We start from the raw sequence: 12746 nt of genomic DNA, 5'->3' as shown, positions 1-12746 counted from the left end.
TAGAAAAATCGGCCAGTAAAAAAAAAATTCTCATGGTATACAGCCGATGCACGGACATCGACTTTAGAGCTAAGAAACAAAGCCGATGCACAGCCATCGACTCTAGTACAATTACACAAGATCTACCAGCTGCGTGTTCAAGACACGGATTTCGACCAGGTCGGTTTTCAGTTCAGCCTCATGGCCAACCTCCAACCTTTTACTCTTTAAGCCGTTGGTGTTTCGTCTGCAATATCGGCTTTCAAAGGAAGAAAAGGTGATCGGCTCCGGTGTATCTACCGTCGGCCTGGCTAAGTTGGTCACTTTCTCAGCTACGCTCGTAGGAATGACTAGGACCTCTGCATGGTGGCTGTCTCAATTGCCTGAGTTCAAGGCCCTTGGACTGAACTGTGTATCCTCGCCACTGTTCTCACCTTAACTGAGGCTCGGGGGGCAGCTGATTTGGTAGACACTCTGTTTTGGGGAGCTGATTAGAGTTGCATCGGCTGACCCTGCATCATAACCTTCTTCGAAAGCGGTGAGTTGTTGCAGAAGAAGACTACTAGAGCTGTGGAAAGGAGCCTGAAAGGGAAGCCGTCGTCATCTACAGGGTTTGGACCGTCCTGTTGCTGCAAGAAAATGAAGGAGACTGGATTCTCAAAACAGCCGATGAACAGCCATCGGCTATAGGATTGACAAGTATTATGGTCAGATATCAAATTACAGTCTGAATTTGAGAAGTGCTTGACTGACAGTCTAATTGGTATCTGAGTTTGGCTTCATGGGCGTCTGAGGCGAAAAGTCCGATACGTTGCTATCGGTCTTGGTGCGGCAAACGGAAGACTTGAAATTGGATTAATTGAGAGTCAAATTGGAAGAACAATTCTTATTGATTCAAAGGAGCGGCTTTACAACTCAAAAGGGGGATCCGATGCCTAGTGCACTGCTACTACTAGTCCTACACTAATTTGCCCCTGTTCTAGGGGTCATCGCTGTCTTCATCGTCGCCATTGTAGCTGCCATCGGCGCTGCTTCCAGAGAGTTCCTCGTCGCTGCTGCCCCAGCCCTCGGCCGGAGCCTCTTCTTCCTCGTCATCATCATCATCCTCGCTGTCCGGCCAAGCGCGGAAGCGCTTCGCCGGCGGATACCCAGCGGAGGAGGAGGAATCATCCTCCTCCTCTTCCTCTTCTTCCTCTACTTCTTCTTCTTCCTCCTCCTCGTCGGAGGAGGTGGAGTTCGCCCAGGGATGGAGGTCGTCTTCGCTCTCGCTCTTCAGTTCCCCTTCGATGAGGAACTCAAGGTCGTCCTCCCCATCGGTCAGAGGTAAGTCACCATCTGACCCGACGAGTGCTTCGGGTGGGCCATCTGGCACGGGGTCAAAGTTCCACTCCTGCTCGCTCGAGGAGGAAGATTGGAGAGAGAGGCCTGAGGAGATGGAGGAAGAGGAAGACATTGCTACAGGGAAAGGGGGTTTTTTAGGTGCCGATGGCCGGAGCAGAGCAAGGGGATGAAGTGGCGAACCGTTCGGCACAGTTAAATAAGGGGGAGCCTAGTGGAGATTTAATGCCATTACAGTTTCCGAGGAAGTGATGCTAAAGCTATCAGATCTTGCAGAGAAGTTGAGAAGGCAAGGCATCATGATGAAGGATGCTGCGACGGTTCTGCTCTGCCACGACATGACCCGACGAAGAAAAGGCAGAGTGATTTTGGAATTATCAATTCCAAAACCAGGGGGGCATGTGTTATCACCAGAATTTGACCGGGTTAGAGGTGGGCCGCGATCAAGATGGGCTTGAAGAATATACATGGAAGAATATACGTGAATCGGCCTTATATGCAAAGTTTGGGCTAGTTTGCCCGTGTATCTGTAATATAGTAGGATACGTGTCGGTTAGTTAGAGTTTGGCTCGTGCACGGTGGGGATTATTCCCACGTTAGAAAGTCTACGGACTATAAATATGTATCTAGGGTTTATGAAATAAACAACAATCACGTTCACCACAAACCAATCTAGGCGCATCGCCAACTCCCTTGTCTCGAGGGTTTCTTCCGGGTAAGCATCATGCTGCCTAGATCGCATCTTGCGATCTAGGCAGTACAAGTTTATTCGCTGTTCATGCGTTGCTCGTACTGAAGCCTTTTTGATGGCGAGCAACGTAGTTATCTTAGATGTGTTAGGGTTAGCATTGTTCATCGTATCATATGCTATCGTCATGCAACCCTGAGACGTCTAGCCGCCCTTACACCTATCTTAGGTGTAGGGGCGGCACCCCGCTTGATCATTATTTAGTAGATCTGATCCGTCATGATTGCTCCTTGTTCTTCAAGGATTAGTTTAATATCTGCATAGTTAGGCCTTACAAACGGATTGAAGGATCCAGTGGCGCGTAGGGTGTAGTTTGCTAGCCCTAGACAGGATGTTCCGGGGATCAACCTCGTGTTGGTTTTTAGGTCTTGTCTAGGGACGGTTTACGATCACCGTGCGTGGCCGCCAGGCTCAATCACGAGTAGAACGTTCCGATTATGTGGTGAAAACCCTAAATCGTAGTAGATCGTTTTAGCTTTATATTGATCAAGCAGGACCACCATATATTCGTACACCTCGTGCGAATCATGGGTGGATCGGCTCTTTGAGCCGATTCACAGGACAACCTGAGAGCCGATCGAGGCTCGTATTTAATGTTTACGTGTATGCCATGCAGGAAACTAAGCGAGGCATCTCCATCACCTTCCTGACCAGGTATAGGTCAGGTGGCACGCCCTTGCACCAGCATCGGACGTGCGTGCCGAGTCTTTGCGGGCCGTCGCTCGGAGGGACCAGGGCCAGCCGCAGTCCTGGGAGCCTCCCGGCTCTACTGTGTTGCCCGTCGCTGCTCGCCGGTGGGTTTCTGACCGCAACAACGTGACACAAAATTTTTCGTCAAGAGTGCGTGTCGCACCCTCTAAATTTTCCTCTCTTTATTGCTTTTCTATTTTTCTCCACAACGCCACGATTACAAAGTGCAGCCTCACGTGTATATATACACGGCTAGCCGAACCGACCCGGTGCAACCTAAACCGAGTCCAACCGGACTAGAACTCCTAAACTAGTACTAGTAAACTTCTTCGATACGTAATGCTACTAACCTGCTAGCTAGGAACGAAACTGACCTGGACTAGAACTAACGCAAGACACACGTGGAACTTACCTAAAATAAACTAACCTAGCTTTAAATCTAACTAGGAAAGATTATTTTCTAACACTCAACCCTAATTTTTTCTATTTCTATATTTTTTATATCCCACGAATCAAAGGAGGCCTAAATATCTGTTTACGAGTCTTCGTGGTAGGGCTTTCTTCATGAGTTCCTGTAGTGAGAAAGTAGCAAGGCACAATGCAGTATAAAAGTAGTATCACGTTGTGCATCCTAACAAAACCGGAAGAGAAAGCTTTTCTGTATTAGTGTGTTTTTCAGCTACCAAGGCACCCAACTAAATCGATCAGCTCATCTGACGTACGTAGCCGGGTGTTTGAAGGTTATACGTAGCACTGGGCAGGGAGAAAATCGATCAGCTTCGTACAATCAGTAAGCTTAGGTAGCAGAATCGATCACCCATCTAGCCTATTTCGCCAGCTGTTCTGTAGGTCATAATCATCACTAATCAAGGGCGATTCGATTAGCTTCGCAAAATCAATTAGTTCGCATAGCAGATCGCATCACTTCGGCCCTTATTTGGCCCGTGCTACCTTTTTCCCTCCACCTCAAAAATGTCGTGTCGTTTGAAGACGACGTACTTCATGCTTGACCTTAACGACCGCGCGCTGTCTGCGGCGTCTCCACCACCACCGCAGCCGGAGTCCGAGCCCGAGCCGTAGCCTGACGCGGACTACAGCTCCGACGACGACGAGGACACACGGTTCGTGGCATGGCACGAGGTCTACGTCGCAGACGCGGAAGCTGAGATGGCGGCGCAGTGGGGCGAGCAGCCGCAGGCCCCCGCTGACCCGGAGCAGGCGGCGATCCTGGCGTCGTTGAACGCGCAACGCTTTCAGAGGTTCAAGAAGGAGCAGCGGGATTTCGTCAACGAAGCTAACCTCGAGCACGCCCTCGATATCTCCATGGAGGAGGTGGGAAGCCTCCTCATGGAGGTGGAGTGAAAGAATCTCTACGAGCTCAACGCTAATCGTCACTACGAGGCGTTCGCCCGCAAGACCGCAAGAAAGCGAGGCACGCCGAGAATGAGGCTTCTCGGCAAAGGCTGGAAGCGCGGGGACAGCGCCGCCGATAAGCTCCTGCGGCGCCGGCCGCGCCATGCTCCAGATGCGCGAAGCAAGGTACGAGAGGCGGGCACGAACGCAAGCGGCAAAGGGGAAGAACGATGATGAGGCAGGCCCGTCGCGCGCCCCAACCAACGGCCAGTAGATTAGGATAAATTTAAGTTTTATTTAGATTTAAATTCGAGTTACTTTTGTATAAATTTCGTATGAATTTCGGTTTTTAAATATCATTTTAAATTTAAATTTCTATCGGGACTACACTATAGGGAGCGCCGGTGTGGGAGCAGCATCCCAAATAGAGGATGCTCTGCCGACAACCCATACAATAGTACCGATGGCCCTGCCGGCGACTATATGGGGCTCACCGATGAAGATGCTTTAACTACTGCAAGGAGGCACCGGAAGTAGATGATTTGACGAGCTGCGACTTTTCCTGGGTCTAGCCATGGGCCACCCTGATGCTAATTATGTTGTGAGCTTCACTGTTTACCACTCGATCGGCTGCGTGAGCTCCCAGGTTGGCGCCTTGACGAGCTTCACCGTTTCCTATGAACAGAGCATCCTACATGGTGGTAGCATTGCAGCCGACCAGCCGTAGAGGAGCAGGGGAGCACTCCTAGTCGAAGCGGAACCTGTCACAGGCCCCGTGCTCTCTTTATCGCAGCGAGGAACGAAGGAGGAGGAACCGCTAGGGGGTCTGGACGGGGAAGTATGGTCTTCAGCCGATCTCTCTCATCATGCCTACGGAGGCGGCCTAGCAAAGCTCGATCATCGTTGGCGCTTTTCGCAGCAGAGAATTAGGGGAATACGGTACTCGCTCCGTGGAGTTCATCGAGCGCTTCATAGAGGCGGCGCTGCATTTATGTGTGCTCATATAGAGATACCCTATTTGCTCACGCCGACTTGACCCAGCCTGATACATATAAGCTTTCGGTCTCTACTACGGTAGGAGATAGATTATAGTAGATGTGTCTGCATAAGAGACGTGTTTTACAACTCTAGACCGATCAGCTATCATCTGATTGTTTCCTTGTGTTCGGTTCGAATAAAGTCCACACCCGCGTACAACTTAGGAATTTCTCGATTTGGAACCCAACGGATCTTTTTCTGGGCCTATAGAAAAAACTTTGGCCTGTTTGTGACACCAGGCAGCCACCTATTGCAATTTAATAGTAAAGAGCGGCCGAATCTCTCTTTCAACTTGTAGTTGCTTCTCTTTCCAACCTCCAGACTCTTGTACTCCATCCATCACTAAAAAGCTGCGCGCATAACTTTTTCTATAACAAGAAGAACAATTCATTCCAGGTTTTCAGAAAATCATTAGATTGATATCAGGTACCTAGATAAAACGTCACCGCATACTCGCTAGTATACCATAGGCAGATGGAGTTCGATTTTGATCACGCCATATTCTTATATGTAAGGTGGAGAAAAAACGGTAAGAAAAGAACAAGAGAGTGGTCTCGTGCATGTCCAAATGCACCGCTATCTTTTTTGGATGATCCGATATATTGCCGAATACGCATCATGGCAGATGTTGTTCTTCAAATTATACAGGTTATGAAGCTTGGGCTTCCCACATGGCTGCTTTCTTCTTCTTGGCCCGGGCGTCGGCATACTCGCCGTAGGAGTAGGAGGCGAGGCCCCAGAGGGAGAGCACGAGCGCGACACCCTTGTCGCTGCTGAACTTCTCGTGGAGTAGGAGGACGCCCAGCATCTCCGTCACCGGGATGAAGGCGGCAATGAGGATTCCGGTGAGGAGCGTGTGGACGCAGAAGATGACGCCCACGGCGCCGAGGAAGAAGAACTGCCAGAAGATGGAGCTCCACACCAGCACCGTGTAGTAGCGTGCCTCTCCCAGCTCGAACGCCCGCGCTTCCCTCGCGATCGCCTGCACACACATATGCCAAACATCGATGAGACATTATTCAGTCCAGGCTTGTACGTGCGTCATTTTTCACATGTGGCACGTATGATTAAGGGGAAGGGAAAATTAGACGAGCAAAAGCAAAAGCGTGCTTTGAATTTCTCTATATCTTGTGGCGTTGGCACTTATTAGTGGCTGCAGCTAGCGTAGCTCGATCACTATGATATGATTCATTGGTCCCTGAAAATTGCGTGTTTCCACTTAAGCCGAAAGCCATTCGCGAAATGTAGCTTTTTTGAGGAAGCGAAATGTAGCTTTTATGTTGCAGCTGCGATGATGGCACATCACATCATCAGTCATAGCTAGCTACTACTACTTTGATTAATCTTCTCATTAATCGTTCAAGCTAGGCACCACAGTGTTCCAGTGCACTGTACCTGGATCCTCACACGCGCACTAACTGAGAAATTACTTTATCCCACGCAGGATATCTTTTTTTTTTTTTTTTTTTTTTTTTGCACAAAGAAGGGGTCAAGAAGACCCCGGAGAAACCTCAATTATCATCAGTGGTGGGTACAAATTTACAGACAAGCCCTTTTACATCACTCGCCCTAAAGAACCAGTAATTAGAAGATAAGGCCTGCCATCTTTCAGAAAACACCCTAGAACTAAAGATAAAAACGCAATCGAGTCCCTGGGCGTCACCACCACAAGTCGCCGGCGTCCTCCAAGCGTCGCCGCCGAAGAACAGGGCGCAGATGCCCGAACACCCAAGTCCGGCGAAGATCCGTCGCTGCTGGACGCCTTGGAGCCACCGGGGACGCACCACTTGGTAGCAGCAACGCGCCGAGCTCCAGCAAGAAGGAAGCTGCAGGGCCTCCGAATCGGAGGTTGTTGATTTCAGGCCGCCATGCCGGCCATGGATAGCAGAGGCAGAAGTACCTCTAGCTGTGAAGAACAGGATGAAGCAGAACCACCGCCACCGCCTCTCCGTCGATCTGCAAAGGACAGCTCCATCAAGGGTTGCTTCCTCTTCTCCACCACCATGGTGGCCAGGGAAAGCAAGATCCAGGACGGATCTATCCAGATCGAGAGAAAAGCCTGAGAGCTTTATTGGGGGAGTTGTGGTAGCGCCGCCGCCCTCCGCCTCCGGCTCCGACCATCGGAGCGCCGCGGCCAGCAGCCAGACGACCACAAGCCACCGGGAGCCTCTCCAACTCCGCCATGGCCAGACTCCCATGGGCATAACGCCATACTCCACAGGGGAAAACAAGCTAGATCTAAATCTAAAACTAGCCCTATCTACTCCGGCGCCCTTCCTTGACCATCTCCGGCCGGCTAATCCGGCGGAGGAGGCCTCGGAGCGGCCCGGCCAACGGAGGTCGACCCTCAACCTACTGTAGCTGGACGAGAGGGGGGAGGGGGGAAAATACACGGCCACAAGAACATAATCTATCCCACGCAGGATATCTTGTGCATCGGATCACTCTGCTTTGTTGCATGCCAATCAGTTTTAAAGTTTTAAAATACAATGAAACTGAATGAAACAAAGTGCACGAATCACAAAGCAATAAAATGAGGGAATCTAAGGCATGACCTCCCGTGCACCGAACAATCGCTGCATTGCTGCACTAAGGCTAGCATAGTGCTACTATCATAGCTATTAATTCCAGTGATTGTGACCAGTCTAACCAGCCTGATAAAACCATTAATTCCAGTGATTGCATGAAGGACGGGTAGCTAGAGCCTGGACGAAAACGAATTCATTAATAGCTTGAGCATGATGTTGATGTTTGTCGACATCTGGAGGCTGAGATGCTCCAGCAATAATTTGATCCGGTAGAGAGAATTAAGGACAAGGACGTGTGTGGGCACCTGGAAATCGTTGTTGACGATCATGCCGACGGTGCAGAAGGCGGTGGCGAAGAATCCCATGACCAGCTGCATCTCCACCACCAGCGCGTACGTCAGCACGCGGCCGCCGCTTGCGGCGCGCTTGTAGGTGAGCTCCACGAGCGGCAGCACGAGGCCGTACAGCGCGGCGGCGCCGAGGCTGAGAAAGAAGCCCATCCAATACTGGCCCTTGGTCACCCCGGCGGGGCGGTCCGACGAGGCGTGCAGGCCCAGCACCACGGCGCCGATGGTGATCAGCGCGACGGCGTTCATGGAGAAGGCCGTCAGCCGCAGCCGAACGATGAGGAACGCGAAGAGGACGGTGAAGGCCAGCTGCGTGGAGATGAGGATGGCCGAGGTGGAGACCGGCACGTACGAGAGGCCGTAGGCGTACAGGAAGTCGTCCGCGCCGGTGGCCACCCCGAGCGCCGCCGCGGCGAGCAGTATCCACCGAGGCCGGGTGAGCAGCAGCGGCGCGCTGGGGTCGCGCGAGCGCCGGGTGAGGTAGGACGCCACCACAGGGATCAGCAGCAGCGGCCAGCCGCCGGTCTCCAGCCACGCGGCCAGCCACTGCCGGTGCCCGCCCTTGCTGAAGTAGAGGCGGCTGAGGAGCGGCCCGCCCGTGGTGCCCAGAATCAGCATCCCGCAGTTGAGCGCCACCAGGAGCCGGTGCATCGCCTTGCCGCGCCCATGCTGCGCCGGCGGAGTCCCCGTGTCCTTGGGCGCTTCTTCGACGTCCATGACGTACTGTCTGTGTGTGCGAGAGGATGGATGGCCTTGGTTTTCCTTGGGCGTCTGCCTAGGACTGCATTTTTGGACACCCACCGCCTTGACTGTTTGAAACGTGTGCCATCCTTGCAGCCGTCGGAATCCAATTAGTAGTAGTAGGACCTTTAGTGGTTGATTATTGAGCATTTACAACAGTGGCCGACAAAAGTCTTGGACCTATATATCGATTGCAGCAGTGACTACACTAGTATCAGCAACAAGGAAGGAGATAATTATTGAGATGGAAATTATCCCGTCGCTGTTGAGGCCTAACCCCCATCTCCGGCGGGCCGCCGGAATGCTCGGGATACACAACAGAAGGGGTGAGATATGGTGTGGGGGCATCAGCAGGATCAAGGCATTCTCGCTACCGGCACTACATACTGAAGCAGACAACCTTGCTATTTAGTGCCCAACTACTACGATGACAATGTGGATCAGTTGCTACGCCTTGATGAAATATAATCAAGCGCCTACTTTTAGAACAACGAACAACTAACAGTCGAGCACGTTTCTTTGTCTACTCTCGTCCGCGACAGTGACTGGCTGTTTGGCAGTGTGGCGCCCGTCGGCATGACCGGCTGCCGGTGGCGCGGTGTGACGGCGGCGGTCTACCGGAGACTCATTCGTCTGTCCCAGCGGCGCATATTCTGCAGCTCAGCAGCACGGACTCGCAGCTCGAACAGCCTCTGTCCATGCAGCTTACAAGCTACCCTCCGACCAGCCGCCGGCGAGCTGGCGAGGCCAGCCCTCTCTCTTTGTTAAATTTCTCTTTTCCTACCGTAGTCCCATTTGCACTTCATGATTTGTTAGTTCTTAGAATTGCGAAAATTTCTAGTGTAAAGTTTTAAACGAAGATCTGACCTGTATGTAGTGACAGGTCATATGGTGGCAAAGTTCAAGGTATAGTATAAAGTTTCTTTTGTTTCGGGCTAGCGTATACATATATTGATATTAGAAATGTATTTTGTTAACCGATCAATCTAACTATATAAGTTTTCCAACATGCTATAGATTCCTGTTTGTTCTTGTCATATAATTTGGTGTAGCAACAACAAAAACAGAATATTATTTGCAGCTTCGCCCCTCAGTCAGTCTACCTATAGCCGCGCGTTCGAGTCGATTGGAACCAAAGGGCACAAAATGACTGCCTCTACAGAGGGTGTTAACTAAAAGAAGAGCAGAAATAACATTTGCAGGACAAAAAAATAGCAAATTGAGTGCACGGAACGTTAAAAAAAAATATAGCTTGTTACTACTGCCCAGCGGTGCATCATTAATAGTTTGCACATCAGAAGAAACACTCCGTTCATCCTTGAAAATCAAACACATAGTTAATCTAGTGCCTCGAGTGGATCTTGAGCCAAAGTTAGTTCTTTATAAGAGCATGGTTCTTACGAAGGAAATGACAATGTTCATACTTGGGGGGATGATCCTGATTTCAGACGAAAATGATGTCTTTCCCACTCGTTCTTTTCAGTAGTGTGTCTAACATTTGGAGGACGCGTGGAGTGGTGTATCCAGTGACTCTCCTAGCACCCGGTCCGTTTATGTAGATGTTTAATGCTATGTTGTGTCAGTCTTTTGGGCCTAGCACGAGAACTACATGCATGTCTACTAGAATAATTTTATTTTGATAAGCTTTGCCCGTCTTTGGTGATGGAGAAGCAAGGACAGCAGCGCACCTTCGGCTCGCTAGAGTGGTCATAGTCGTCGCTAGGTGGTTCAAGGACTTAACTATCATTTTTATTACTTTTACTGTTGTTTGTACTTATGTTGATGATAAGTAATAGATTAGTAGTCATTTTCGCAAAAAAAAAACTAGCCATTCAATTTGTACTGAACCTTCTTATACATTTAAATAAATTTTTAGCCGAGCATTAAATTGGGTATTATATGGTATTGGATTTTGTTTGGTGTGGATCTTCCAAATAAATTTTTAGCCGAGCATTAAATTGGGCATTATATGGTATAGGATTTTGTTTGGTGTGGATTTTCCAAATAAATTTTTAGCCGAGCATTAAATTGGGTATTACATGGCATTGGATTTTGTTTGGTGTGGATCTTCCAAATAAAATTAGCATATCCTCTTCCTTTCCTGCATCTTGTGTGTCCTGCATTCAACATATACAATTAATGAATATAAGCCGGAAGGCAAGAAGAATCTGCAAGTCGCAAAAGGCATCGAGGTGACCAAGTGAGCAAGGTATTTATTTTGATTGCTTAGTTTAGCGTGATTGATTTCTTTTTTGAGGCTGATCAGCCCCACTGTGAATTTTTATTAATTTTTAAGGTTGTGTGTAATACAAAAGAATGTTGCTAGAGAGTAGCAACAAGCTGCTAATTACTAGGCATCAAACCTAAAAACAAAGGAATAGAAAACCATCTATTTATCTAAAGTGTGATTGAAATCTTTAGCTTGCTTTGCTTTCACAGGCTAGACCCTATCAATGGAGGGAGAAACACTCCAAGCGCTAGCCGCCGCAGGGCCCCTTATCCAGACCGCTCGCCGCTCCTGCCACCGACTTTCCCACTCGTTCTTTTCAGTAGCGGAACATATCTAATCTCAGCGGCGGAGATTGGATCCCAGGCACTGGTCCCTAATCAGCAGTGGCACCATGACGTCCCTATCAGTGGCGTGCCATAAACTTCATTCACGAGGTGGGCGCGCTTGTTACACGGTGGTGGACGCCTCTGGTGACACTGGGCTTGTGGGATGGAAACTACGTCAATCTTGAGCAAAGTTGGGCACAATTGTATGATGATGAGTGTTCATTCCCGAGTCAAAACCTTGTTCCGGGTTTTAGTCGGAGTAGAAGAAGGAAACGACTTTGGGCGCCATGTACATCAATGGAGTCATCGTTCGTGGGAGCTGCACTTTGTCGTCCTGGTTTGTGAGTCTCCGGGGAAACCCCATGTCCTCGGATCAGTCGATGGTGGCTCTTGTAGCATCATTCCCATCCATAAAGGCATCGTATATGATCTCCTATCATTGTTGCAGCCCATGGTGTACACATCTCCTCGCTCAGCATGTTCTTGGGGGAACCATAGATCTGGATCTCAAAAATTGGATGATGGCGGTGTCCGTTCTCCCTCCCGGGGGATCGTTTTAGGAGCATATTGTTTCACAGCTAGATATCTCCTTTTTTCTGAGGGTCAAAATACCGTCGGTTATCTTGGTTCACCATCGGGTAACCTTCAATCTGAAGGTTTCGCTCGTCAGCTATTGGTCAGGTAGCCGGTGGTACCGTCGGTTCTTATATTTGCCTACGGAAAACATCTGACATGCACTGTTCGGGAGCCATCACAAAACCCCTCGGCGATTCTTATAACCGGTCGTGTCCTGTTAGGTGTTTATTTTTCCACGAGTTGCACAACCCATCATTTGTTTAATTATTATTCGATGGTACATTCGCTAGTCAGGTATGGATATAGGCAAGAGGAGAAACAACCCATCAGTTAGTGTAGTTGTTGACGTGTAGACAAACCATCGGGAATTCTTATAGTTGAAAGGCCATTCACACTATCATTTATAAACTTACCGACGGTACTAAAGTCACCGTCAGCACATGGTATGCCAGAGATGTTGCTAGGTGGTCGGGCATTACTGAGAAAGGGATGTTGTACAACACAAAATTGTGATTTGTGCCGGCAATATTTCAGAATACTAGCATTTAAAAGATATCTTATAATTAACAACCAAAAGAGTATATTGTATTTGTATTTAGAATAACCTCACAAATCATATGATCCATCTAGAAAAGGTTGAATGCAAAAGTAAGTAAAATATAGTGGTCCAAACATTCTGCAGAAGCTAAATTGTAGACACACTATATAAATTTGCTTTGTTGCATGACTCAGGTGATTAGACTCATCAACAATCTTCATCGTAGCTATCATCATGCCCATTGCCATGTGTGGCATAATAATCATCACCATAGCCATCATCATCATCAACCTCCTCGCCAAAACCATAGTCAT

At 49.2% G+C, this 12746-nt stretch overlaps 1 protein-coding gene across 1 annotated transcript; it reads right to left on the bottom strand.

The window, feature by feature from the left end:
* Positions 1 to 5695: 5695 nt before the first annotated feature.
* On the bottom strand, positions 5696 to 8882 carry LOC127295369 (purine permease 3). The gene is made up of 2 exons (XM_051325312.2): positions 7980 to 8882; positions 5696 to 6128 (listed from the first exon to the last, which is right to left on the bottom strand). The coding sequence occupies exons 1-2, from the start codon at positions 8736 to 8738 to the stop codon at positions 5796 to 5798; spliced, it is 1092 nt and encodes a 363-aa protein (XP_051181272.1). The 5' UTR covers positions 8739 to 8882; the 3' UTR covers positions 5696 to 5795.
* Positions 8883 to 12746: the final 3864 nt, after the last annotated feature.

The sequence above is a fragment of the Lolium perenne genome, chromosome 4, assembly GCF_019359855.2.
Source record: "Lolium perenne isolate Kyuss_39 chromosome 4, Kyuss_2.0, whole genome shotgun sequence".
In the NCBI taxonomy this organism is placed as follows: Eukaryota; Viridiplantae; Streptophyta; class Magnoliopsida; order Poales; family Poaceae; genus Lolium; species Lolium perenne.
This window is presented reverse-complemented; position numbering and strand designations above follow the sequence as displayed.

Excerpts from the sequence above, each read along its gene's own strand:
- LOC127295369 (XM_051325312.2), bottom strand. The coding sequence starts at position 8,738 with ATGGACGTCGAAGAAGCGCCCAAGGACACGGGGACTCCGCCGGCGCAG. Across the intron at positions 6,129-7,979 it reads TCGTCAACAACGATTTCCAG|GCGATCGCGAGGGAAGCGCG; the intron begins GTGCCCACACAC and ends ATGTGTGTGCAG.